This window comes from Dermacentor andersoni, chromosome 3 (assembly GCF_023375885.2).
Source record: "Dermacentor andersoni chromosome 3, qqDerAnde1_hic_scaffold, whole genome shotgun sequence".
Classification (NCBI taxonomy): Eukaryota; Metazoa; Arthropoda; class Arachnida; order Ixodida; family Ixodidae; genus Dermacentor; species Dermacentor andersoni.
The window spans coordinates 76,322,652-76,349,270 of record NC_092816.1 but is presented as its reverse complement, the minus strand read 5'-3'; the positions used below and the strand labels follow the sequence as shown (position 1 = coordinate 76,349,270).

The 26,619-nt window shown below is 44.9% G+C and overlaps 1 protein-coding gene, 1 long non-coding RNA gene and 3 other non-coding genes across 5 annotated transcripts; 3 read left to right on the top strand and 2 right to left on the bottom strand.

Moving 5' to 3' along the window:
• Positions 1–1,400: 1,400 nt before the first annotated feature.
• On the bottom strand, positions 1,401–5,485 carry LOC129380164 (uncharacterized). The gene is made up of 2 exons (XR_011893008.1): positions 5,215–5,485; positions 1,401–2,777 (listed from the first exon to the last, which is right to left on the bottom strand). It is a non-coding gene; the product is annotated as an uncharacterized lncRNA (long non-coding RNA).
• Positions 5,486–9,506: 4,021 nt separating this feature from the next.
• LOC126544956 (uncharacterized) lies at positions 9,507–14,374 on the bottom strand. The gene is made up of 3 exons (XM_050192533.3): positions 14,127–14,374; positions 12,907–13,007; positions 9,507–11,142 (listed from the first exon to the last, which is right to left on the bottom strand). Exons 1-3 carry the CDS (start codon positions 14,361–14,363, stop codon positions 10,998–11,000), a joined length of 483 nt encoding a protein of 160 aa, XP_050048490.3. The 5' UTR covers positions 14,364–14,374; the 3' UTR covers positions 9,507–10,997.
• Positions 14,375–21,986: 7,612 nt separating this feature from the next.
• On the top strand, positions 21,987–22,068 carry TRNAL-AAG (transfer RNA leucine (anticodon AAG)). Its single transcript has one exon. It is a non-coding gene; the product is annotated as a tRNA-Leu (tRNA).
• Positions 22,069–22,737: 669 nt separating this feature from the next.
• Positions 22,738–22,819, top strand: TRNAL-AAG (transfer RNA leucine (anticodon AAG)). The gene has a single exon. It is a non-coding gene; the product is annotated as a tRNA-Leu (tRNA).
• A 669-nt stretch (positions 22,820–23,488) lies between these two features.
• TRNAL-UAG (transfer RNA leucine (anticodon UAG)) lies at positions 23,489–23,570 on the top strand. Its single transcript has one exon. It is a non-coding gene; the product is annotated as a tRNA-Leu (tRNA).
• The last annotated feature ends 3,049 nt before the right edge of the window (positions 23,571–26,619 follow it).

Below are 26,619 nucleotides of genomic sequence, written 5' to 3'. Positions count from 1 at the left end.
TGCCAGATATTGTTTTGCTTACCTGTTTATGTAGTTTCATTTTCCAAACCACCGTTCCGAAGTTCCACTTCCGGGCACCGTAGTGAACGGGCTTGTTATCATTTGCTCCAACGGAGCGATGTTGGTGGCCGTGAACGGCCGCGGTAACAGAAATGCTGTTTTTGGCAACAACGATTATCAGGTGATTTTGCAGCACTTTCCGACCGGACGAATCGTCCTTAATACTGTTTTTGTACAGGCGGATGTCCGTGGAAGACTGTACAAGGTTGAGAATTTCCGTGACGCTCTGTTTCGTCTAGAGCTGCTCCCCGAAGTAGTAGCTTTGGGTGCGTATCAGATGAACCACTTGTGGGTGGTCATGATGAAGATGACTGGAGCCACTAGGATACTGCTTGTTACCCCAAGCATCATAGTCAAAGAACGGCGATGTGTTATCGTTGACCCCAGGAACAAAGGCGTCCGCACGGTTACACTGGATGCTGCGAAACGTGTCAGACGAAGACGTACGACAAGCTTTGGTCCATACGGTACGGTGGCAGACGCAGCGAAAGAACGGCGGCGTGTTCAAGAAATTTTGGCCAAGAGCTCAACGACGCTATCGTTGATGCTGCAGCTGAAGGCGGGTACTATAGTCCACGATATCTCGCACTAGTTACGTATAACAGGGGAGCTCGTCCTTGCCATCGTTCCGGGCAACGCCCTTCTTTGCCTGCGGTGCCATAAAACCGGTCATATTCGCCGGGACTGTCGAGTTCCACGCTGCGAGGTCTGCCGACGCTTTGGCCATGACCATTCTCAGTGCGCCAAGACATACGCCGTCGTCGCAGGAACAACGAGAAGAGAAGACGAAGCATCTGAACACCTCATTAATGAGGTTGAAGTAAAACATATTTCACCGGCTAAGAGCGACAAGGTTGGCAACGCAGTCAAACAGAAGTGGTCTCTCCACGCTAAAAACTTGCGTCCAGACAAAAAACCGAACGACGAGGATGATTCTCAAAAAAACTGAAAACGATAGGAATGAAAACGAGAGTTCAATGTTTCAAGATCAGATCCCTTCAGTTGGGACATGAGGAATGCAAAAAAAAAAAAAAATAATAATCAGAGGCCAGGCCAGGTCTGTTCTGGCCTGTATGAATGGTGTAAGAACGTTGCCATAGATTTTTTTTTTTTGTAAAACAATTGCGCATGGCCAAAGAGGCTGGACTGAAAGCATTGTCATGGTAAAGGACAATGGTCTCTGAAGGTTGAATAGCAATCACGAACTGGTCACTCGCCTGGCTATTAAGCGTCCCCTTATTTTCCTGAATATTAATATCCAACATAAATAACGAAATGATCCCCCTCTCGAGTAAAACAGAGGACACAGTTATGCTGTATCTTGCGCAATGTTACCCGAGTTCTTTTTTTTTCTACAACATAGTTGCGTACGTCCCTTAGTCGTTTATAATGGTCCTACCATATTACAATCGTTTGTAGCTCAGGTAAAATACTACCCAAATTATCCTGTAAGTTGTCACTGTGCGTATTGATCCCTTTTTTTTTCGAAAAAGTAAAAAAAAGGACATTAATGACATGTGACATCAATTCGGCCTTACGACGAATTGTTACGACAAACATCTTTATAGTCAAACAGCTAATTATTGAGGGAATTTATTTTTAACCATAAGCTACAAAACATAAATATTGATAAGTAAAAGACAGGTGGTAGTGAAGTCAAGTCTGCTGGGCAGAAATAGTTTGAGTGGGGTGAAACTTGAGGCATAAATCCCGAAAATCAGCTACAAAACTGACGCTGCCTGATGCATGCCAAGAGAAATATCATATATTGAAAGAGTGTGGAGAGGTATTTTATCACATTTGGCGCTTTTTAACGCGCTAACCTGTGGGAGACCCGAAAGCGTAGCTCAGCAACGTCCCATATTGTTTCGCACACGCAAGTACACAAGGCCACAACAACGTATGCCTTTTCTACAGCTAGGTAAGCCTGAGTGCACCTCAAGGACCATTGTGTATTGTGCGTAACTCAACAAGGCAGTCACGACAATTGGCCTGATTTTGCTGCCACACTTCTTTTTTCATCAACTCAGGTACGGAAATCAACATAAACATAGTTGGACCAACAGCCTAACTGGCTAATTCCTGGCTCGAAATGTGCGGAATATATTCTTAGTCAGCCCTGGAAATAGAACATGGTAGTTGTTACACACCACATTGCAATAACACTTCGCTGTAAACAAAGGCAATCAAAGTTTCGTCAGGGCAAAAATAATCATCTTACACGCGATCTCACAGAAAATTTCAGCTCAATAATAAACACACGTGTTCAGTAAGGTAGCACTTCCGATGGCAGACTAAAATTAAGGAGCAATCTTAGTCCCAGTGGTATATGTGTGCCATATTTTCGCGCCAATATATTCAGTAAGGCTATCATCACAAAAATTTAAATATCAAATTATTTATACGCGCTGTTCGATGTTTCTGCAAAAATTCGATAGAGCGTGCGTAAAGGAATCGCTAATAATGTTGTGATTGTTATGTTTCGCGTTAAAAAATATTGGCAAGGAATTAACTAATTTGGCGCTCCCATCGTATCCCTCCTCTTGGATGGCAGTCAGTGGTCAATGTTTGCGTCGTGGCGTGACTCGACAATGCGCCATCTGCCGGGCCACCGTCTTCGTGAGCACCATCCTTCGTTTGCACACTGTGTTCCAGTCGTCCATCTCCATGTTCTTGATGGCTATGCCCGCCAAACCACGATCGAGCGCATATCGAACCTGCGTTCGGCAAACAAAGACATTCGTCCGGCAAACATACTTATGAAGAAACACTGCTCCCAATAATAACGCAATAAACCACAACCGGCCTTTCCAAGTTTTATTACTATGCACTGCCACAACGCTTTGCTTGGAACAATGTTTGACAACTTGAATCTATAATAAAAAAGAAACGCCTATGGCAAACACTTATTTCAGTTTGCTGGAACAAAAGGGTGGTGTAGCATACCGCACGAAATTAGCAACACACAAAACTTGTTACGGGAACTGGAAAAGTGTTGCTTTGAACCATTACTTTCTTCCTGCTGGGTTGGTGGGGTTATTGCGTTCAAACTTTCATAATAGCTGTGCAACTCTTTTTGACCTGTCAGAATGTGCTTATTGCCAAGTGGTTTATTTTGCTATCACTCAATTAATTTTATTTTTTGAAGAGCTTCATTCTGACGTCTGTAAGCTTTCTGTAATATTTTATTTTTTCCAGTTGTTGTGCCCTATATGTTCTTTTAATTATTTTTTGCACTTAATCCCAAGTTCATTTCAACTCAGTGATGTACTGACAATTTTTTGCTATATTTTTAATGGCCCCAGTACACATTGGATATGGGGTCATGCATATTGTGCATACTTCGCGAATATTACTGCTGAATAATAACTACGAATTCAGAACTCCCTCAGCGATGGAATCCCGTGTCTTGCCGCACAAAGGGAAGACGACAACCTGAAGAAAACAAACGAGATAGTTATAAATGGAAAAGAAGGTGACGTGTCGGCAGGAGGTGCGGGCCGTATACGCACAATGAGCCAAAAATATTTCTAGCGATTCCAGCTTGCTGATAGATACTTAGCTACTGCCGCCACCAAGAGCTCGTCATGAGCAACTAACTCACTTTACAACCATTTTCACTTTTATTCCCCAAAAAGAAAAACCTATAAAAGATATTCTTTTTCTCCAATGCATCCGCAGATTCAAATTCTTTGCCTACCTCAGTTGGCATAATATACATTTGATTCCTCATTTCAGCAGAGTTTACTGAGCCATTCGAAGAACTGTTCTACCACATATCTTTATCTTTGTATACCCTCCACTGCTTCAGTGATTCCTTAAATAATCAATGAGATGATTAAGCCTTTAACCCCAAATCCCGAGCCGTGCTCGTTGTGGGAGGTTGTACCAATATCGCCAATGACGAGACAGAGTTGTTTTAAGCCAGATGTTGCGTGGTTCCCACCACCAAAAACGAGTTACGGGCGGTAGTAGGCTTTGAGTTCAATTTGCAACATTAGAAAGCGGTGTAAGTCGGGAAAAGACACGTAAGGAATTATCAAGAAACAAGCAATATATTTTCATAATAAGAATGTCACAGAAAAATTAATGGCTACGTAAACAAAATTTGGGAATTTAGTACGTTTTGGGGGAAATATTTTTGGGGTTAAAGGGGTAAAAATTTGATGATTGCCCCGCTTTATGGCATTACCTTACAACGCACTCTCCGATTATAGAATGGGGACATACACTGCTCAATGACGTTAGAAGGTAATGTTAAACACAGATTTATGTACGTTTACCCCTGGTGCGTAATTTACAGCCGCCTGTCAATAATGGGAGTCCTACTGCGCACGCCCAGGTGCGTTACTTAGATATCGCGAACCAGCTGCTCTGCAGTATACGATGACGGTGCCGTGCAAATCAACGTTCTTGACGCTATAGCACTCTACTGGTACCATACTGAAGATACTGAGGGTAACCAGACTTGTTTCTTTTCTTTTTGAGAGCTCGCGTCCCGGCCATGTTGATGGAAAACAGTGCCAGGTCAATTTACGCGCCTTACCCTCCCCCCCTTCCCTTGCAGTTGCTTAATAACCGTTAAAATTGAGCTCTGACCTCGGAGAGTGCGGTGACTCACCTATTGTTCCTTATGGATTAAAAAAAAAACGAGCTAAGGTGAAAGTGCGTAGGAACTATTGGGGGTCATGCATATTGTGCATACTTCGTGAATATTACTGCTCAATAGTAACTACGAATTCAGAACTCGCTCAGCGGTGGAATCACGTGTCTTGCCGCACAAAGGGAAGACGATAACGTGAAGAAAACAAACGAGATAGTTATAAATGGAAATGGAAATGGAATTTATTGAGAAACAGATATAGTGGAAACTCGATTTAACGAACCCCGATTCTACGACATGTTCGATCTAATGAAGGGTCGTCAGTTCCCCGACGCATATTGAGAGAGCCTAATGCGCAGAAAATCTCGAATCGACAAATTAAACTGAACCTCTCGCCCCGTTGACCAAAGCGTAGAGGAAGAATACGGGCGAAAAAAAAACGCAGTTCCCAGGGAAAAAAAAAATGCTGTGTTCTAAGCGCCTCGAAAAGTATTGCTACAGGAAACGCGTTATACGATGTCAGTCTGAGACGGATTATCTACGATACTCACCTTCTGTCTGATGCTCCAGGCATTGTCGTAGCCCACCCAGTAGAGACCCCTGTTGGCTGCGGGGCAGCTGGCATCCCTGTTGACTGCGTGCTTCCACGGCTCACTGTGGATCATCACGCAGATCTGCGGGGTGTATGAAATACGGTGTTTTAAAGCATTTAGCAGGGGAAGGAGCGCGACTCCAAAGTTTACGCCTTAGAAGCCGACGAGAGCTTTGGCTCGCATGTCAGATTCTCGTCAGGGACGTCCGCCTTCCGATTGGAGTGAAATGCATGCAACAGCGCTCGTATGCTGGGGGTTTGGATTTCCGTCGATGGTCAGGATTATCTCCAAGGCAACTCCACTATGGCTACCCTGAAAGCCAACAATGCAGCTTCGTGACGTCAAACCCCGTGTATGCTCACTGCCACATCATTGAAAGTTGGGCAAGTTGGTGTTGATGCATATCTATGCTTGGGCAGCACGGCATAGCACGGACAAATGAGGATGGGAGAGAATGTATTTAACGCGATAGACATTGCTTGTGCGGTGTATATTCGTCCTCTTTTATTTTTTGCACGTGTTACGTCACCCTGTCAAGACTTACACGTGAATGCGCAATATTTAAGCAGATCACGCAGCCTTGCGCCAGTTACCGCCATCCAGGTGCTCCGGTCAGCGAATATGGCGGTGCACTTGGGCGCTTCAGGTAGAACCTCTTCTGGCTTTCGTGTTATTTGCGTTTGTTGTCAATAAACGTTCCTACGCGCTTTCTCCTTATTTCGTTTTTTCTTAAAATCCATAAGGAACAATAGGTGAGTCACCGCACTCTCCGAGGTCAGAGCTCAATTTTAACGGTTATTAAGCGACTGCCTGGGGGGGGGGGGGGGGGGGTCATGACATATGACATGACGCGCTGGGCTTTTTTATTTGCACCACGGTTGTCGTGATAAAGTTGATCCGCTGGTAGGCTCTCGGCGCAATGCGATAAGCAGGCGCTGAAACTGACATCTGGTGCATAGTTTTATTTATCAATTCGGATTACTAAATAGGGAAATGACTATGCGGCTTCAGATTGATACAGGAACTATAAGAAAAAAAAAAACATGCGCACACTTTACATCAAGCGATTAACGCGAGGCGAACGTCAGACGCCGCAGACATGCTTCTCCCGCAAGGAGGAGAGCGTCTTCCTATAACTCGGGCAACGGAGAGCCGCCGATGATTACGTAATTTATTAAAGTGATTCTTCAATTAGCTGTTTCCTATGACAATTAACTTACGACGTGAAGTATATTCGTGTTCTACGTTTTCAAACGTCGTGCGTCCATGTCGAAGGACGCCGTCGGGTGTTTACAAGTGAAAACGATACTTGGGGGAACGAATTCGGATACTGTGGCGGACAACTCATGATAGCGTTAGCACCACGTCTGGCGCCGTTCGGATTAATTTTTTTTTTACCACGTGGGAGCTTTTAGCCTCCGCCCTACAGCTTTGGTGCACGAGCACATTTCGTATTCGCCTCCGAATGTGGCCGCCACAGCTAGAAATGGAAGGCGCGACTTTACGTTTAGCCGCAGGACACCGTTACTCCCCGTTGGGGTGCAGAGTGAATCGCTGCGCGTGAATCGCGGTGAGATCGCGGGATTGGCTGAATACTTGTAAGTAAACAAACACATTAGGGAGCCTTAAAATTGTAGCTTACTCAAGCTACATACGCACCCAAAGCCTGTTTAGGTCACTTTGTAATTTTTTTGTGTGTGTCTGTGTGTGTTCTTCTTAACTCAGCCTAATAGCATCTCCCAACGTTGCACCCATATAGTATAGGTATGGGTCTAACGTTAGAGGGCGCTTTAATTAGGACCTCCACATTCGGCAGATGATGCGACAGCTTTCAGTTGCGTCGTCTGCTTGGGGCAAAGGAAAGAGCATTTCAGTAAGCTACATGTTCGGACAGTTTCCTGGTTCGCACTGGCTGCGCATGTTATCTTCTGCGTTCTCATACCTTTGCCTGCAGAGTTTAGCTCTCATGCATCCCGTGGAATGAGTATCGTCATCTGTCTTGCTTGCATCTCCTTTCTTGAAAACTCTGCACTCGCTACGTTCCCGTCGAGAATGTTCTGTCATGCTGATAACGCGCATGCTGTTCTTGACTTGGAAGTACCGGGCTCGCAGCGTTAAGGAAAGGAAATGCGGACGCTCGCAGCGTTAAGGAAAGGAAATGCGGACAAGACAGACGACGATTATCGTTTTGCGGCAAGATACGACCCAAAGGGTGTAATTTTGTTTGAGAGTCTAGAGGAAAACATTAAACCAGGCTAAAGTGATAAGGTATTCTTTTTGAATCCCGTCTTCGTTAACTCTATGGCGAGAGGTTGGTTATTACAAAAGAAAATAAAGACCAAACTTTATTCTTTAATTTCACGCCCAAACCTCAACGCCGGTATGTCCGCGTGACGACATGAATTATAGAATAGTAAGCTGTTGGGCTGGTTAGTTTGACATGATTTTTGCGCTCCCCCTTGCAAAAAATGTCGTGGATCTTAAATTGTTTTATCCTATTTAGGCTGTTGTTAAGCCGTTGAACTTGCTAAGTTCAGTCCTTGACTCCTTTACGATAAATTGTAGCTAATCTTTAGCGATAAAAAGTTACCTAGGCTCAATCAGTCGGCGTAACCATTGACGACGCCACGGTGAGCTGGAACGGAAACTTCAAGATGGCGTCGCTACCTGTATTTCGTTCTTGCTACTTTTCTAACTTACCAAGCCATCTCGTAGGCTAATAGCGCCTTCCTTCCTTCCTTCCTTCCTTCCTTCCTTCCTTCCTTCCTTCCTTTCTTTCTTTCTTTCTTTCTTTCTTTCTTTCTTTCTTTCTTTCTTTCTTTCTTTCTTTCTTTCTTTCTTTCTTTCTTTCTTTCTTTCTTTCTTGATCTCGCAGACGGGTAATTTACTAATACAGTTCAAATCTTTTTTCTCTTTGGTGTCCATCTAGCACAACCATCTATACACCCCAAAAATAGCTTAGCGCCCACCGATTTCGACAGTGCGCGGTATTCCACTGCACGTTCTTTGTTTTGGTTCCAAGCCACCGAGTTTCGACTGCAAGGCCTCGTACCTCGAAGAACGACAGAATCCCTCTGATGTGCGTGTAGGGGCCGCCGACGCTGAAGTTCGAGGCGAGCTTTCCCGGCATGCCGAGCTCGGCATCGTTGATGCTCTCGTTCAAAATGAACTCGCGGCCAGAGTAGGAGATGCTGGCCACCAGGCGATCCGTGCTGCCGGTGGCGGTCACCACGGTGTCGATGACGTTGTCCTGCGCGTCCGACACAGTGCACGGAGCATTGTGACGAGACGAACTCAGGGGCGACGCCCCACTGCATTGTTGTTCTTGTGGTTGTTGTTGTCGTTGTCATTATATTGAGGAACGTCCTAATTATAGTCACTTATAATTAATACATGGACGCCCTGTGGATGACCTGAATCCACAACCAAATGTCCCACAAACGTACTTTGGACGATTGGTAACACAGAACGTCCCAGAAGCGTCCTACATCCTGACAAAAATGTCCCTATACTCGGGATTATGCAATAAAAATAATTCATATTCGAACATCTCTTGGACGTCCGAATTTTCCAATATGACGTTCGTGGGACGTTTCTATGAACGCCAATTCGCGTGCATGGGACGATCCCATGGAGATCCAAGAATGGTCTCCACAGGCTTCTTAGATGTGTCCTGGGGACGTCCGAATGCCCCTTTTCGGATCTCTGCAGGACATCTGTAGGACGTTGATGGTCCAATGGGATCGTGCCCAAAATTTCGCATACATGGCGCTCACAAGTCATTTACTTACTCGCCAAGCCTGGCGTGTGCTTTCGAAGAGTGCGAGAAACAGCGCAATCGGAGCCATAAGCGCGTCGTACTTGTGCTTTTCGTGCCTGCCGATGGGCAGTGAAATGAGTATTGTCGGGATTGGAGCGGTCGTAGTTGTCGGGAGAACCTTGGGGCGACAGGATTAGGCGAGCAGGTTTTATTTACATTATTTACATCTTAGACAAGACATACATCGACAGTCTAGCGTGACTCCCAAATGGAGCCCGCAAGACAAACATACAGCAAACAGCTTACGAGCACACAGCTTACGAGTACATTTCGAGCATGACAACGAGCACGCAGCTCACTAGTACATCTCTAGCACTACAACGAGCACACACTAGCAGCCGGCAATTGCTGCTTATGAGCTCTCTGCTCGGCGTCATAGTTCGACGTTATTCAATATGACCCGCCCTTTTGGAGGATGAGAGCTGTCGACTTGGAGGAGGATGAGGGCTTCCATACACGTGCCGCACACACACACAGGTGTAAAGGTCCGGAGCAGACGTCAGAGGGGCTTCGTCGAACTCCTTCACTCGCAACGGCGACGAGGCTAGAGGTTGGCGGCGGCATTCCAAGATGAGGTTACCACCGCTGGCGTAACTGGCTGGCAAACTTGCACTGCAGCTGGCCGTTCTTAACAGTATGTACAAGCGAGACGTCCCGCGCCTAGCTCACGACCTCGCCGATAAGTGGCGCTGCGATCCCGCAAGCTTGTCTTGTTAGATTTCGGAGCGTTCGAAATGAGAAGCGACCTAGAAAACTCCGCAGCGTTATCCCTAATAATATACCGTCGAACAGGCCTGAGACTGAGCGGTAGCCGTTTTACACAGTGATTTGCTACGAACGAAGTGAGTTCCACAACGGCAACGCCAAATTCAGTTGCAAACGTTGGGCCGGAACTGCCGCCACGTTGCCACGATATTTACGTAAACCGCGCAAAAGCCGCTAACGTTAAATCTGAAAAATATCTTGTGTGCTCAAAACGCTATGGGTTGGTTAACTTTTCGAGCCTAGCATTCCGCAAGCCAGTTATTACCCTAAACACGCTAAACTAAAACAGTTTATTTTCTCACTCCCTCTACCAGCGTTCGCAAGTGACTCCGCCTCAGGCTTCTCCCTTATCGAAGCGCAGGACCCACGTGACATTCACGTCATAACAACGCCCACTTTATTTTTTGTTTTCATTGTGCACCTTCCTTTTTTACTTTTATTTTCCTTTTCTTTTTTTATTCTGCGCGGCGCATTTCCAGAGCTGGTTTCGTACGCTCTGCGTTTTACGAGAATACCAGTTCGCGTGGCTACTGCTTATCTGCACTGGTTATCTGACGGCAGCTACGACGTTATCTCTGCTGACGGGGAGAACGGCTCTCCCCAGAAGAAACGGCGCAGGCCGAAGAACAAAGCAGACCGAGCCTACTGGACATAATCCAACTACGATATATTGCATCAGAACATGGGTGCCACCAAAAACACAACGAGAAGGCCTGAAGTTGCTTACGCGCCTCAAGAATAAACGAAATTTTTTTTTATACGGTTCTTACAGGTACAATGAACACCCAAAACCGTTTCTATTTTACAACACAGCTTCTGTCACGCGTGTAATAGATATTTGCATGGAAACAGAGTAGAACTGCCCTGTCTCAGGCGTGAGTTTGCGTAGAGTGTCCCAAGATTTAATGAAGGCAAGTTATTTATTTATTTATTTATTTATTTATTTTACATTGTCTTAGACGCAGAGAAGGTATTGGATGGCAAATCTGAAGAAAGAGAGCCTTGTGCCTCACGTATATACATAGGCTGTACGTATAGGCCTAAGGCAGAATCCTCCAGCACTTTACCGCCAAATGAATTTAACTAGAGTTTCTAAACAATATTTCACTGCTATAAACAGTTTCGCAGTCGCTCTTAGGTGTCCCTTAAGAACCGATCAAATCGCAGCACGCGGGTGACAGTTGTTCGGACGCACCCAAGAGATGTCGCTTGGCTTCGGCCCGTACAGAGGGCTCGGGAATGCAGTTATCTTGTCATCCTTGATCAGGTTGTGAGTGCCCATGATAAGTATGTCGACGTTTCTGTTGGAGAGCGCAAATTTGAAACGTCTTACACAAGTCGAATAAGTGTGCAGTGTGGCGAACGCGAAAGAAAACAACTAGTTCATACAGAATTGCTCACGCGCGCACAGTCCCAAAATCTTATGTGTGCGGTCTACACCAAAGGGTGCAGATTTTCGTTATTCTCTAGTATGCATATCTATGAAAAAACAGGCCATAGCCTTTTACAGCCTTGTACGTTTCCGTTGACCGTTTTTGAAAACTTTATCCACGCAAGACATTTGGAAGCCTCACGTACTACACTAGACCGAAAAAAATGGCCACGCTAGCGATCTTTTTTGTATACAAGTATATCGTTATACATTCCAGTTAGCGCGTGATAATACGCCTTTCTTTCGCAATGCCATTAAATTATAGGGTTTTGCTTGCCAAATCCACTTATTATGAGGCGCGCCGTAGTGGTGGACTCCGGAAATTTCGACCATCTGGGGTTCTTTAACGTGAACCTAAATCTAAGTGCACGGGTGTTTTCGCATTTCGCCGCATCGAAATGCGGCCGCCGTGGCCGGGATTCCATCCCGTGACCTCGTGCTCAGCAGCCCAACACCATAGCCACTCAGCAACCAAGGTGAGTTCGCAATGCCATTGCGAAAGCGACAAAGGTCAGGGTATAGACATACAAAGCGTGCGCTAATTTGAATACCCTGCGCTTATTAAGAGTGGAAAATCGATGTAATACAACAAGTGGTGTAAAGTGGGCGGGGTGACAGACTCGGAATCAATTTTGACGACCACTTCATTATATGACGTCCTGCTATATTGTCCTAAGTCTACTAGTTCTTGCAATACGCCCGAATCGGAATGTAGCCTCCTCGGCTGAGAATGGAACAGTCGACCTCGTAGCAACGGGACGACAGCCACTCAGACACCGCCGCTAGGTGTGTAATGGAAGAAATCGACTGAAACTGGAACAAGAAAAGCAGTGGACACCTCGCATAAGAACATCGTCAATGCGGTCCGATTGCAACGTATGGCTCGAAATAAAGGGCAAATAAAGGGCAAATAAGCGAAACAATAAATCAGTTTAGATTAATCAAGCATTGTTTGAGAACCCTGCAGGCAGTCATTTCACAAAAAATAGTTTGATTATTGGATGAGAAAATGAAGGTGCAAGTATCAGTATTTGAATTTCGCGCCGAAACCCCAGCGCCGGTACGTCAGCGTGACGTCAGGGATTCCAAAGTATGTTTTCGCATTTGGGCCGCGTTGGCTGAATAAAGGTTCCCGAAACTTGCCATGTTTAATATTTGCTTCCTTTAGAATACAATGTAGTCAATCCGTACCGCTATATATAATTAGTAGGCCCTAGAAGATGCCATCAGAATCCAAGACGTCACAGCCCCCAGGTGCGGGAACATAAGTAGGCGTCGCCACCCGTATTTCGTTCTTGTGCTTTTTCTGGCTTACCAAACGCCTTATCGTTGTAAGAGTGTTTTTGGTATTGTAGAACGGAAATTTACTGATGCAGAAGAAATCAATTTTCACTTTAGTGTCCCTTTAAGACTGCTGTTCCGTGCGTTTTTCTGTATTTGACACTTCAGCTTACAGAACTATGTCGAACAAACGAGCCCTTACTGAGTTGCTTGGGAATCATGACGCATTGCAAGTATAAGCGTGAGGGAGGTTAAACATTGATTTTATCACGAAGCAAGTGAGAAACGTGCTGCGTTGATTTCCCACCGGGATCACGATTAACACCTAGAGAAAACGCATATGAATGCTCACTTCACGAGTTCTTTGTAGTCAAGTCCATCGTTGAAACCTTTGGTGAAATACACATTCGCTGCCAGTAAGTACTTGTGCTGGGACAAGCCTGGTTTCAGACCCTGAAAAAGCGCCGAATTGAACAAATTTGTGAAGCAAAGTCATCAGAGTGGTGATTGCGGATGTGATATGCCCTAACCTTCTCGGGATGCAAACACGCACGCACAAACACACACGCGCACGCACGAACGCACACGCGCACGCACGAACAAACACACATACGAACACACAAAAGACGAAACGACAAGATCAAATATTAGCTGTATACATGCACTTTACGTGCATGTATACTCCAAACTGGAAGCGCAGGGAGGTTTGGTCACTAGACGGTCATGGGACCGCCTAGTGGTAACAGTGGTAACCGCGCCTGGCGACCGGTGTGCCAACGCGGCCGCAGCGACAGCACAGTTGGACTAGAGTGCACGCGCGTGGCGCGTACGCATTGCAGACTGGCCGTGACAATAGCTCGCTGTGACATTGCTTTCCCCCGGTTGTGGCTTCTTTCAGCGGCGCTGTGGCCTGCTTACGCCGAACAGGGGCGGCAATGTATTATTGTGTCACGTCGAAGTGAAGGTTGATACATGGAGAGCAAGGCATCTGCTCGTGCTAATCCGGCGCCTAAGAGTTTCGTCGGAAGTATAGTTCCGATGAAATCTGTCACGTTTACGCAATAACTAGCTCTGCAAGGCGTTTTTTCTGCGGGGGCAATGTGTCGAAGCCAGATGCCGACGCTTGTCGATGTCGGGCTTGAACGTTCAGTGGAGCCACACCACGGTGCCAAAGCTAACATTATGCTTGCTCCGAGATAGCGTAAAGAAAACGTTCGATCGGAAAGTTAGAGCCTCGCTTGGATTTCAAGCGACCTATGCATCTGTCGCTTCTAAACAAAAAGGATCAGAGCGTGACCAATCGAATACACCATTAATAAATTTCCCCGTTCTCTCTATGAACAATGTAATCTACGAGGCAGCGCCGCTTTTAGAGAAAGCGGATCACTGGTCTTAAATAACACTTTTGGGGGAACTGGCGACGCGTAACGCTGAGCGTGCCGTATATACTGAGCGTGCAGAATACGGGAACGCGTCTTCGGCAATGTTATAACCGGGAAAGCGCAGTATGCCGAGGGACGTAATAACGAACTTGTGCTGCATTACGCATTTGCACGCTGTTCCAGGACTCACCTTGATCATTTGCATGTAATGGTTACTACTGTCAAGTTTGCTGGAAGGGTTGTAGACGTCCAGGCTTAGTCCCGAGAAGCCGTAGCTCTCCAGGAAGGCCTGCATGGCGCTGGCGAACATGTCGAGTTTCGGCGACTCCGAAGGGAAAAGGGTCGCCTCTATGCTCTCGGTGTCCCTTGGATTGCGAGACCGCAGCTCGGCCAACACGGTGGTCTTTGTGTTTGTCGCCTGTTCCATGAACTTGGGCAGCAGCTCTGCGCACGGCGTGAGCGATTTCCGTCGCGAATTCGGAGCAGCAGCCATTTATGCAGGCTGATCTTACTTCAGCATGGCTCGAATGGCTTCGAGTTCTTTCTGGCTTTGTAAACTCGTGAGAATCATAACAATAACCAACTTACAATTTCAGCACCACGTACTGCAAACCTAGCGTAACAGTAAGCTTGATATTGGGCACAAATCGACGTTTTACGACAAAGTTCAAAAGAAGATTATACGCCTGTCCTCACGGGTTTCAGAAAGCAAAAAAGAAGAATTAGATCATTGACGAAGTTTGAATTTTAAGGGAACGCGACGAATACCATGAACAATGTGATGGGAAATTTTGACCTGTGTGCGTCAGTTATCGGTTAAGAAAAACTCACACACCCTCATTTTTGAATCATTTAAGAGGCGTTATATAACACGCTTCAAAAGTTTCCCCGCTTCCGGAGAAGCGCCAACAACACCGGAGATATCATACTTAGCAGAAATGGTGGCCGCCTAGCTCTATAAGGGACGTGTTACCGAAGTTTGAAGTGTGTAGGTTAATGTATTTTCAATATAGTACTTGCTGAATGCTCGCCTTCTCCCCATTTTTCCGCGCTGTGCGAGGCATGTAGTTGCTTTTCACCCGTCACTTCAGTGAACTATGTGAGGCATAGTGTTTAACATCTCGTTGAAGTACCAAGCATGTTGCGAGTTACGAACAAAAGAAGTGAAACTCGGGGGCGGGAACAAACAGCGCTCGAACGAGATGAAGTGAGAGTGATAGACAAGGCGCGGATCTAACAACCCCTGGTTTAATGCTGGGGAATGCAGTACATACAAAACATAGGCTCAGCGCAGAAAACCAACAAAAACACGGCATCCGCGCCGGGATAGCAATGAAATCACCCCATCGGGTGCATCATCATAGCAAGCTGCCACGTTTTTAACAAACAGTTAATGCCACGTTTTAACAAACAGCTACGCAGCCCAGCTGCGTGCAGCTACAACTACGTGCCAACCAGCCAAGACCAGCGCACCCCTTCTCTGCACTCGTTCTCTGCATAATAGAGATTAACGGACAACACAAATGCCGACTATCTAGAGGTTTGCGAGGTTTAGGGATTCGAACTACGGTAGTCTATTTCCGTATAGGTGGAAGTGCCCCGCTTTTCTAGACTTCATTTAGGTAGGTGATAAGTTAGCGAAAATCCGGCTGAGTAAAGTTATGTACAAAGGTACATTGAATATTTTTCGTGCCAGAGACTGCATTGCACCTTATCGAATTTAGTGCTGCTTTAAGCTCCGTGTGAGTGATCGAGCCATCTAAGTAGCCTAGATTATTGTGTTGACCAGAATAGTCCCGATATACTGGGGTATCGGGAGCAGGAACCTAACGCTACTGCAGGTGCCCCACGCATTCTCTGTCAGCCATGCATGTTTCTTGTAGTGAGCGGCAAATATATCTAGTACCGTCTGAGCCAACTGAGCGCGACATTCCAGATTGTATATGACGATGAAGAATACCCCAAGTGCGGGTGGTACAAAGTGTGCCACGAAGGTTGTTACAGACAGTATGCAAGTCAATACTAGTTAGCTTGACAGCATACTGAGAAACCTGCAATGCATTCTGTTCAGTTATTTGCTTCAGTTTGTAGTTATGACGTTGTCGACATCTGCGAATCGGTCCATGACGGGCATCACACAGGTGCAGCACAGTTGTTGACATCGGGTGTGTCCAGAGTGGTTGCGGGGAATCGGAAGGACTCACAGTTTCTCATTTTAACATCAATCAATCAATCAATCAATCAATCAATCAATCAATCAATCAATCAATCAATCAATCAATCAATCAATCAATCAATCAATCAATCAATCAATCAATCAATCAATCAATCAATCAGTTAGTCAATCAATCAATCAATCGATCGATCGATCGATCAATGAATCAATCAATCAATCAATCAATCAATCCAGTCGTTCAGTGTGAGCTCACTGATGGCCAGGTCCGCCCTGCGGAAATCTAGGACCCCTCCCGCGTCTTTGTCGATTACTACGTCCGAGTAGACCAGGTGAGTGCAGGCCTCCGAGAACGGGGCTCTCTCCAGGTCCATCACCACGCTGGCGTCCCATTCGCTCGCGGTGGGGTCGTAGAAGCACACCACGAGGCACTGGCCCTCACTTCCATCGCCGCCTGGACGCTCGACTACCTCGCGAACCTCGGACTGCAAGATCTTCCACTTCACTGCGTTGGAGCCCGACAGCGAGATTCGAGGACAGCGAGAGCTGCGCGCCCACTGGCACAACGATCTATTACGTAGTGCTTATTGAAAAACTGAAGTTGCACAGCGAGAACAGGCAAGACATTTAGTTTTACACAGACGATGCACACGGGCATTGTTTTGAAAGCGAAGCCTACTTTTCCCACCCTCCCGGGTTTCGCCTGTCTACTGCCAGATCGGTCAGTACCTTGGCGATAATTCTTGTTGATATAACGAGGTTATGTGAGTGCTGAATGCAAATACCAGCGAATGAACCTATATAATCCCTGTACTCGAACCAACCAACCAAGCGCCTCTTTGTTCTGCGGAATAAAGAAAATTACATAACAGCTAAAGATATAGCGTCGGTTCATAGGTATCTCTGAATCCCACTTACTTCTTATTTAATTAAAGCATTATATTCAATATATTATTTGATTTACTTGATATTCTTCGTTTTAATAATTCAGTATATGCTACTGCGCATGTGCTTATTCTTGGCCAATCCTCCAGAACTATAGGTGTGTGCCACGGTGACACAGGAGGCACAAAACCTTTAAACGTATTTACGCATGCATCTTACTCATCTGCGCCTGTACACCTGTCATCATCATTCCTTCCTCGGAATACGTCGCCTTCGTCCAAATCCCATCGCCTGCGTGGACATATTGCACTCTGGATGCGCCTGATAGTTCGGCAGAGCTTGTGACCGATGTAAAGCATGTAAATAAAAATTGCACGAGAGTGCCGTGTGATCACGGTATTGTTAATTTTGTAGTAGATAAACACAAACGCTCCATAGAATGAAAGCCGAAACCTGATTATATGTTTCGCCGTAAGTTGTATAAGTTATATAGGATTGAAGGTATACTCTTGACGAATACTTCGCTCCACATAGATTCTAACGTCTGCGTTGGATCTGCAGTTTCTTTCTTTCTTTCTTTTTTTCTTTCTTTCTTTCTTTCTTTCTTTCTTTCTTTCTTTCTTTCTTTCTTTCTTTCCTTCTATTCGCGCTACACAACCTTAGCCGGCGAACGAATTTCATTGGAGCGCTTACGTGAAACAGCTAGGTTACCTTGGTTATAGTTTTCTACAGGTATACATGCAGCTGAAAAAAAAACAATGTAAAGCCGATGCTAGACGACCACATGAGGCTGCATAGAGTCCTTACCGTATCGACGAGTTCCCGCGTAGAAATAGCGAATGTGGCTTAAATAAGAGCCGGTTAGACAGGGCTCTTACAGCCAAACTTGATTCTAGCTCACTCTTGCTCATAATTCACTAATTATAGCAATTAGAAATAACAGTTAGCTGTAGAAATTAGTATTAGCAATCAGCAATAGGTTACTGTGACAGAAGCATGCTTGCCAACTACCGCTTTCTTTCTTTTTTTTTTCTGTCAGCAGTTGCTTATCACAAACGCGCGACGCTTTTTGACACCATACAGCGTATGGTAGCTCAGATGCCGATAGATTTAAAAGCAAGAGAAGTATATTGTTAACATCCACCTCAAAAAGGCTCCCGGTAGCTTTCCTCTCTTTCATCCCCATTCTCCTTCGTTCCCTAACATAATTATCTGCCTAAATATCCTCTCTAATAACTTCACAAGAATGTGCTGTTGGGCTAGGCTTGCCGGTATGGCGTACGAGACGAATCTAAAAGTAACGAAACCTCTTCTTTCTTTTAAGGCAGGTGGGAGGGACGCGGAAGTGTGCGCCACACTACAGTCGCCATCGGCACACCAAGCAGCTCCTCGCAAGAAGTTTTGTCTGCTCGCTGGCTTCGATTTATATTGAGCTTCTGTCACCGTGTGCTTTCCTTTTTAGATGGTGAATGTCATGGAAAATGTGTGCATCAAGCTGTGTTCTCTACTGGGAAATTTTTTATTATCAAAGATCTCGTTTCTTTCCAATTTGAACCACGAGGTTCAGGCAAGCAGCCGGCATTTTTATGTTGAAGTGCCCAAACGGTCGCGGGATGCAGTTTGAAGAAAACTCCACAACTTTCGGAACTCGATCCGGCAAGTGGCTCGGGCATCATGATGTTACCACCCACAATTAGCATTGAGACTGCAGCACTTTCAGACAAAAAAAAAAAAATGATTTCACAACGCTGTCTTGCCTAACCCTTTACTCAATCGCCGTATCTTGCCCCTTGAGCCTTATCTATAAGGCTGAAACGTGAGCTAAAAGATAAGCGTTCTCAAGATGTGGAGACAGACAAGAAAATAACTGAAGCGCTGAGGTTCATCAGTGTGCTAATGTCGCTGAACAGTTGTGAACAATGAATAACGTGACGGGACATGTTCATTGTGTACCAGAGAGAGTACTGGGCAAATGAATGATGTCTGAAATGTTTGAAGAAAGATTGCAAATAAACATAAGCTACTGTCGTTGCTTCTGGGTTCCCCATTGTCGTGCTATCTTCCGGCGCAAGAATGGGACAAATAGAGAAGACAAAAGAGAGTGTTTTGCCTTGCGTTTTGTCTATTTGCTTGTTCCGTTATTGCGCTAGAAAATTATTTGCCTCCAATTATTATGTGTACGGCCATGATAGCAATAACGATCATTTAGGCACATTTGAAAAGAGCACTTTCATTTGTTTGCCACCCACTGCCTTAGGTGCAGCTCTTCTCTTCACGTACGACAAGATTACATATATATATATATATATGTGTGTGTGTGTGTGAACGAGAAGAAAAGGCGTTAACCTTAGGGCCCGATTTTTATAATTCATAAGAAGCCAACAAGGACACAAAGAACAACATAGGAGAAATTACTTGTACTTACTAACTGAATTAAAGAAATGATAAATTAATGACAATGAAAGTCGCTAGGAAAGCAACTTGCCGCAGGTGGTGAACGATGGATCGAGCGAAGGCGTCGGATCGTTCCCCACCTGCGGCAAGTTGTTTTTTCATGTGGTGACGCATGCGGTAGATAGGATGTTCGGCATGCACTACCATGGGCGCCAAACGTGGTGCTCGTTAATACTCCGAGGGTAAGTTCTAACAGATAAACATGAATACTCCAGAAAGTTGACGGGAAAACAGCGCCGCGGTAGTTAAGTTGGTAAGAGCACCGTACGCATAATGCGATGACGTGGCTTCGTATGCCACCTGCAGTTATTTTTTCATCAACCTTCATTTTCATTTATTTATCATTTCTGTAATTCATATAAAAACTGCAGATAATTTCCCCTATACCGCACTCGGTCTCATTGTTTGCTGGCTTCACAGAATTTAACTTTACATAAGTATATAGTGAGGCAGTACTTTCTCTCTCTATATATAAAGAAATCATTACCTCTGGTGGTTTCTCCCGAGATCTGAATATGCGGAAGTGTAATTTCACTGTAAATGTTGCGTGTGCTTTAGTATTACAAAAAAAAAAAAATCCGGTAGAGTTTTCCTACTCGTGCTTTTTTCTTTTCTCACATAGGAGTAGTATTCCAAAAATGACTGAAAACAGATATTTTCCAGCAATGCAGAATAGCCATGACGAACTTCTACAGCGCTGATAAGCTTAAGAGACCGTAAGGCCCCATACAGAAACACAATTGTGCATGTGTTATTGCATACTTACGTATTTGTGGTCCGCCTGCAAAAGAAAACCAAACGAGGTTCGCGTAAGACATTAACATTCCTGCGATAGTGAAAGCACGCCCGAAGCGCACAGTAAATGTAACTAATGCTAGTAGCCGCAATTTAGCTGCGTCATGGTCACTACGTGGATAAACGGCGCCGATGATTCGTTAGCGGCTCCAGCCGGTTGTCACGATTTCCCGATACTAGGCGTCCCGGTTCCAAGCTCCGCAATTAAAACTGGATGCTTAGGGGAGAGAAAGCTTGGCACATCGTGGTTTCTGAAGTAGTCCCTAAAATAATTATTAGCACATATTACGAGAATACCGCTCTAATTTTGTATCAGATAGCATGCAACTTTGTGTAGACATGTGCATTGCTCTCATTTAACACTTACGTATGTGCCGTTACAAGTAGTCACAAAAAATACAAGACTTCCAAGTCTTCGTGCGGCGTGTGTATGTGTTTTCGTTGGTTAACTGCAACGGACATGTTTCTTTTTTTTCTAATACAACTAATGTCTGTCATGCCTCAAGCATGTGTAAGATATGTCCTGTGCATTTAAACGTAAATTTGATTTACATATAGAGCAGTGATTAAAACTGTTTGAAACCCGCTTGTGTATTGCCAAACACTTCTTCTGAACCACCCAAGGTAAACGAAGGTTAATCAAAGGGAAAACATTCATACACAACACTTCTTCTGAATCCCCCAAGGTAAACGAAGGTTAATCAAAGGGAAAACTGTCATACAAGTGTAGCACGAAGCTACCGAGGAGGAAAACACACGGCGATTTACCTTTAATTACTTTCTGGGGTCTATTGGTGCACTACTTCAGCTTGTCGATGCCTTTGTTGCCAGCAGGCGTTACCGGCCTGTTTCAGTGAGCAAAACCGGGATATTCTATGTAACTAGCGAAAGGCTGTATGCAGTTTCCAAACTGTGGAAAATTATATTCGGAGCGGCAGCGGTGTGACTGCGCCTATAAATCCGACTCAACTTGACTATGCATTCTTAAAGATTCGTTTATTACGCTTTTCGATTTAAAGAGCGCTGCTGCTTGTGATAGACCATTTCACGCGCCATTTCCCACGCACTTCCGTCAAACCCTGTAAAAATAAACACTTACGAAATGTGCGAAAGCCTGCGCTTGTATAAGACCGTTCTGACTACAAACAACCTCGTTTCGGTCACCGCTGTTCTCTCAGATCACGAAACACTCCCATAATGAATTGTGAACGCGTTACTCGTATATCGCCTGTTTAGTTACGTGCACATATGTTTACTATCATAATTTTTTTCACACAGTGTAAATAAACTTTTACTAAGCGCTCAAGCGCTTCTAAACAATCTAGCGCTGAGAAACCTGCTCCGTAGTGCCTAGGCTGAGTCATATATTCCAGGAGCAAAGGACCCAGATTTTCTCTCTCACGCCCGCTCTAACTAGCGTCTGCGATCAAACGGCTGGGGAACCCATAAATGAACGTCTCGTGCAGTAGCCTGCAATTAAATTGTCTAGTACACTCTAGCCGCCGTCAACAGCCGCTGAACGTGATCCACTTCGCGCCAAACTGCGACACTCCACGGGCAGGGTTCCGGACCTTGTTTTGTTCCAGCTCCGGGAGAGGGCGCGACAGGCACGACAAAAACGAGTTCGCGTGGCGTGCGACTCGTTGCGTACAGCCGCCAGCGACACGTGTAGCAAGCCACGCGACACGCGTCGCGAGCGGCTCCAGGCAACGAGTCGCACGCTCCGGCGCCAGCGCGTATGGCGGTAGCGTGGCCGAGCGGTCTAAGGCGCTGGTTTAAGGCACCAGTCTCTTCGGGGGCGTGGGTTCGAATCCCACCGCTGCCAAAAACTTTTTGTTTGGACGCCTTAATTTTAATAGCAGCGGCATATCGTATCTTGGCTCTTTGAATGTGGGGCGGGAACGGAAATGCCGTTGTAATAGTGCACTATTACAATTAATAAGCACAGCATCACGACCTTCATGTCTACGTTACTTTGTTCAGCACAAAGCACAGCTGCAGAAGTTAATCTGTAAAGATGAACGAGAAATCCCTTTGAACTGAGTCCCAAAGATTGTTGTTTAGATACTTCCGTCGCATTCAAATCCATGCATGTCACCTGACATATTTACGCTTATCTCATGATTAAAATATTTTATTTATCTTTAACTATGATGATTGTGTTTATCTGCAACCCCTACGAAACCGCGCGGTAACATATAGCCACCTTGCCAGTTTGAGCTAAACAGGATTTACTGTATCTTTGGCAGTCTATATCATTTTGTGTAGCTCTTCTTGATGTTTCCTAATCAAAACTTTTCAGCAGCTAAGGGTACTAAAGTCGTGTAATCATACTGTGGAGAGCTGTCTTCCATAGATATTTGATATATTTCCTGTACATTTATTTTTACATTTCGGAAGGAGCACACTAATAATTCTTTAGCGCTTTGTTTATAGCCGTTCCAGGCCAGCAAACATTGCAATTGCAAAGGCATTCATTTTAGCCACACATGGCGGTAGCGTGGCCGAGCGGTCTAAGGCGCTGGTTTAAGGCACCAGTCTCTTCGGGGGCGTGGGTTCGAATCCCACCGCTGCCAACAACTTTTTGCTTGGATGCCTGAATTTTGATAGCAGCGGCATGTTGTATCTTGGCTCTTTGAATGTGGGGTCGGAAAGGAAATGCCATTATAATGGTGCAATATAACGATTAATAAGCACAGCATCACGACCTTCACGTCTACGTTACTTTGTTCAGCACAAAGCACAGCTGCAGAAGTTAATCTGTAAAGATGAACGAGAAATCCCTTTGAACTGAGTCCCAAAGATTGTTGTTTAGATACTTCCGTCGCATTCAAATCTATGCATGTCACCTGACATATTTACGCTTATCTAATGCTTGAAATATTTATTTATCTTTAACTGTGATGATTGTGTTTATCTGCAACCCCTACGAAACCGGGCGGTAACATATAGCCACCTTGCCAGTTTGAGCTAAACAGGATTTACTGTATCTTTGGCAGTCTATATCATTTTGCGTAGCTCTTCTTGATGTTTCCTAATCAAAACTTTTCAGCAGCTAAGGGTACTAAAGTGGTGTAATCATACTGTGGAGAGCTGTCTTCCATAGATATTTGATATATTTCCTGTACATTTAATTTTTACATTTCGGAAGGAGCACACAAATAATTCTTTAGCGCTTTGTTTATAGCTGTTCCAGGCCAGCAAACATTGCAATTGCAATGGCATTCATTTTAGCCACACATGGCGGTAGCGTGGCCGAGCGGTCTAAGGCGCTGGTTTTAGGCACCAGTCTCTTCGAGGGCGTGGGTTCGAATCCCACCGCTGCCAACAACTTCTTGCTTGGATGCCTGAATTTTGATAGCAGGGGCATGTTGTATCTTGGCTCTTTGAATGTGGGGTCGGAAAGGAAATGCCATTTTAATGGTGCGATATTACGATTAATAAGCGCAGCATCGCCATTTTCATGACTATTTTACATTGTTTAGTGGAATGCACAACTCCAAAAGTTAATCTGTAAGGATGAACGAGAAATCGCTTTGAACTGAGTCCCAAAGATTGTTGTTTAGATACTTCCGTCGCATTCAAATTTATGCATGTCACCTGACATATTTAATGCTTATCTAATGCTTGAAATATTTTATTTATCTTTAACTATGGTGATTGTGTTTATCTGCAACCCCTACGAGACAGGGCGGTAACATATAGCCACCTTGCCAGTTTGAGCTTATCAGGTTTTACTGCATCTTTGGCAGTCTATATCATTTTGCGTAGCTGTTCTTGGTGTTTCCTAACCAAAACCCTTAAGCAGCTAAGGGTACTAAAGTCGTGTAATCATACTGTGGAGAGCTGTCTTCCGTAGGTATCTGATATATTTCCTGTACATATAATATTTACATTTGGGAAGGAGCACACAAATAATTCTTTAGCGCATTGTTTATAGCCGTTCAAGGTCACCAAACATTGCAATTGGAATGCCATTCATTTTAGCCACACATGGCGGTAGCGTGGCCGAGCGGTCTAAGGCGCTGGTTTTAGGCACCAGTCTTTTCGGGGGCGTCGGTTCGAATGCCTGAATTTCGATAGCAGCGGCATGTTGTATCTTGGCTCTTTCAATGTGGGGTCGGAAAGGAAATGCCAATCTAATGGTGCAATATTACGATTAATAAGCGCAGCATCGCCTTTTTCATGCCTATGTTACTTTTTTCAACGCAATGCACAACTGCAGGAATTAATCTGTAAAGATGAACGAGAAATCCCTTTGAACTGAGTCCCAAAGATTGTGGTTTAGATACTTCTGTCGCATTCAAATCTATGCATGTCACCTGACATAATTACGCTTATTTAATGCTTGAACTATTTCATTTATCTTTAACTATGATGATTGTGTTTATCTGCAACCCCTACGAGACCGGGCGGTAACATATAGCCACCTTGCCAGGTTGAGCTAATCAGGTTTTACTGTATCTTTGGCAGTCTCTATGATTTTGCGTAGCTCTTCTTGGTGTTTCTTAATCAAGACTTTTAAGAAGCTAAGTGTACTAAAGTCGTGTAATCATACTGTGGAGAGCTGTCTTCCGTAGGTATCTGATATATTTCCTGTACATATAATATTTACATTTGGGAAGGAGCACACAAATAATTCTTTAGCGCATTGTTTATAGCCGTTCCAGTCCAGCAAACATTGCAATTGCAATGCCATTCATTTTAGCGATACATGGCGGTAGCGTGGCCGAGGTCTGGCCGCCAAAAAGAAACAGAGTCAGGTTTACAGACTACTAGTGGACCACGACCTCGACGTTTTAGCCGTGCAAGAAACCAAGGTAGACGGCGAGGAGGAGACCGGGAGCATGGTGCAAAGGTTCACGTACAACTACTATACGGTAGTGAGCCACGCCTTAGGGACTTCGGCGGGATGTGTGTTGTTCGTGAGGAAGCTTCCAGGACTGGTTATTGACGGTTACTTCTCGTGCACTTCCGGTCGACTTGTCGTTTGTGATTTCAGTTATTGCGATGTCAAATGGCGCGTGTTGTGCATTTATGCACCTAATACAGTGCAAGAGAGGGCAACTTTCTTTTTGAACCTAAAGCATCACTTCTCTGTGCAAAAAACAATAGCCTGTGTAGGGGATTTCAACTGCGTATTGAATGCTGAGGATAGGTCTACGCGACGCGTAGTTTATGACAAAAGCAGCGATATCCTCGCACAAATTATACATGAGTTCGAATTAGAAGATGTCGCTGAGTGTTTTCGGGCTGACCGAGACGTGATGTACACTCACTTTCAGGGCACAAGTCACGCACGATTAGACCGGATCTATCTATCATACGATTTGGTAGAAAAATGCCAGTGCTATGCAGTTACGGCCATATCATTCTCGGATCACTGCCTGGTAAAATGCAGGGTAGGCAGCAAGAAAGAACGAAACAAATTCGTTTGGGAACTGTGGAAAATGAATTCTGAGCTGCTACGAGATGAAACTTTTAATGAAAAGGTAGTGGCTGCTCTGAATTCTTTTGCAACGGATAGTTCTATAAAGTTTGGCGAGGAATGGGAGTTGTTGAAGCAAACCATCAAAATGAAAGCAATTGAAAGAAGTAGCGTACTGCGTTATGAAGAAAAGGCCAGTGAAAAGGATTTAAAAACATTGCTGGCAAAATTGGCGACGCTGGAATGCAAGCAACCGGGCGCTTATCAAGACGATATGCGCGCTGTTAAGAAAAAGCTCGAAGTGTTCGACGAAGAACGCTATCGAGGCGCACTCGTGCGTGCTAGAGCAGAAAGACTAACATGCGGGGAAACGCCAACGAAAAGAGCGATGGGACTAGAAAAAAAACATTCCAGACGTAAGCAGATTGAGGCCATTGAATATGAAGGGGTGGTATTAACCGATAACAATAACATAGGGCATGCGTTCCTTGAGCATTACAAAAAACTTTTTGCATTCAGGCCTGTCAACATGCACGATTTCAATAATTTATTTTTGCAACGAATGCCACAGCTGTCGTCTGAAGTTAAAGAAACCTTAGAACGACCATTAACAGAACATGAAGTGATGAAGGCCATCGAAGACCTGAATCCTGGCAAGTCGCCAGGTCCAGACGGTCTTTGTGCCGCCTGGTACAAATCTTTTAAAGGCCACCTAGCTCATATCTTAACCGCCGTTTACAACGAAGCATACGAACTGAAAATACTTCCACCATCCTTTGGCCAGTCCCATACCGTACTAATACCGAAAACAGAAGACACCGAAAAGCTCAAGCAACTTTCATCATACAGACCCATTGCGCTTACTAATTGCGACTACAAAATATTGATGAAGGTGTTGGCACGGCGTATGCAGTCAGTCATTAAGGATGTAGTCGGCCCACACCAGAC

What these genes read in the sequence shown, in the direction of transcription:
- LOC126544956 (XM_050192533.3), bottom strand. Translation starts at nt 14,363, where the DNA reads ATGGAACAGGCGACAAACACAAAGACCACCGTGTTGGCCGAGCTGCGG. An exon ending in ATTACATGCAAATGATCAAG is followed by an intron (nt 13,008 to 14,126) that starts GTGAGTCCTGGA and finishes GCGCTTTTTCAG; the next exon opens with GGTCTGAAACCAGGCTTGTC. An exon ending in GACTACAAAGAACTCGTGAA is followed by an intron (nt 11,143 to 12,906) that starts GTGAGCATTCAT and finishes GCTCTCCAACAG; the next exon opens with AAACGTCGACATACTTATCA.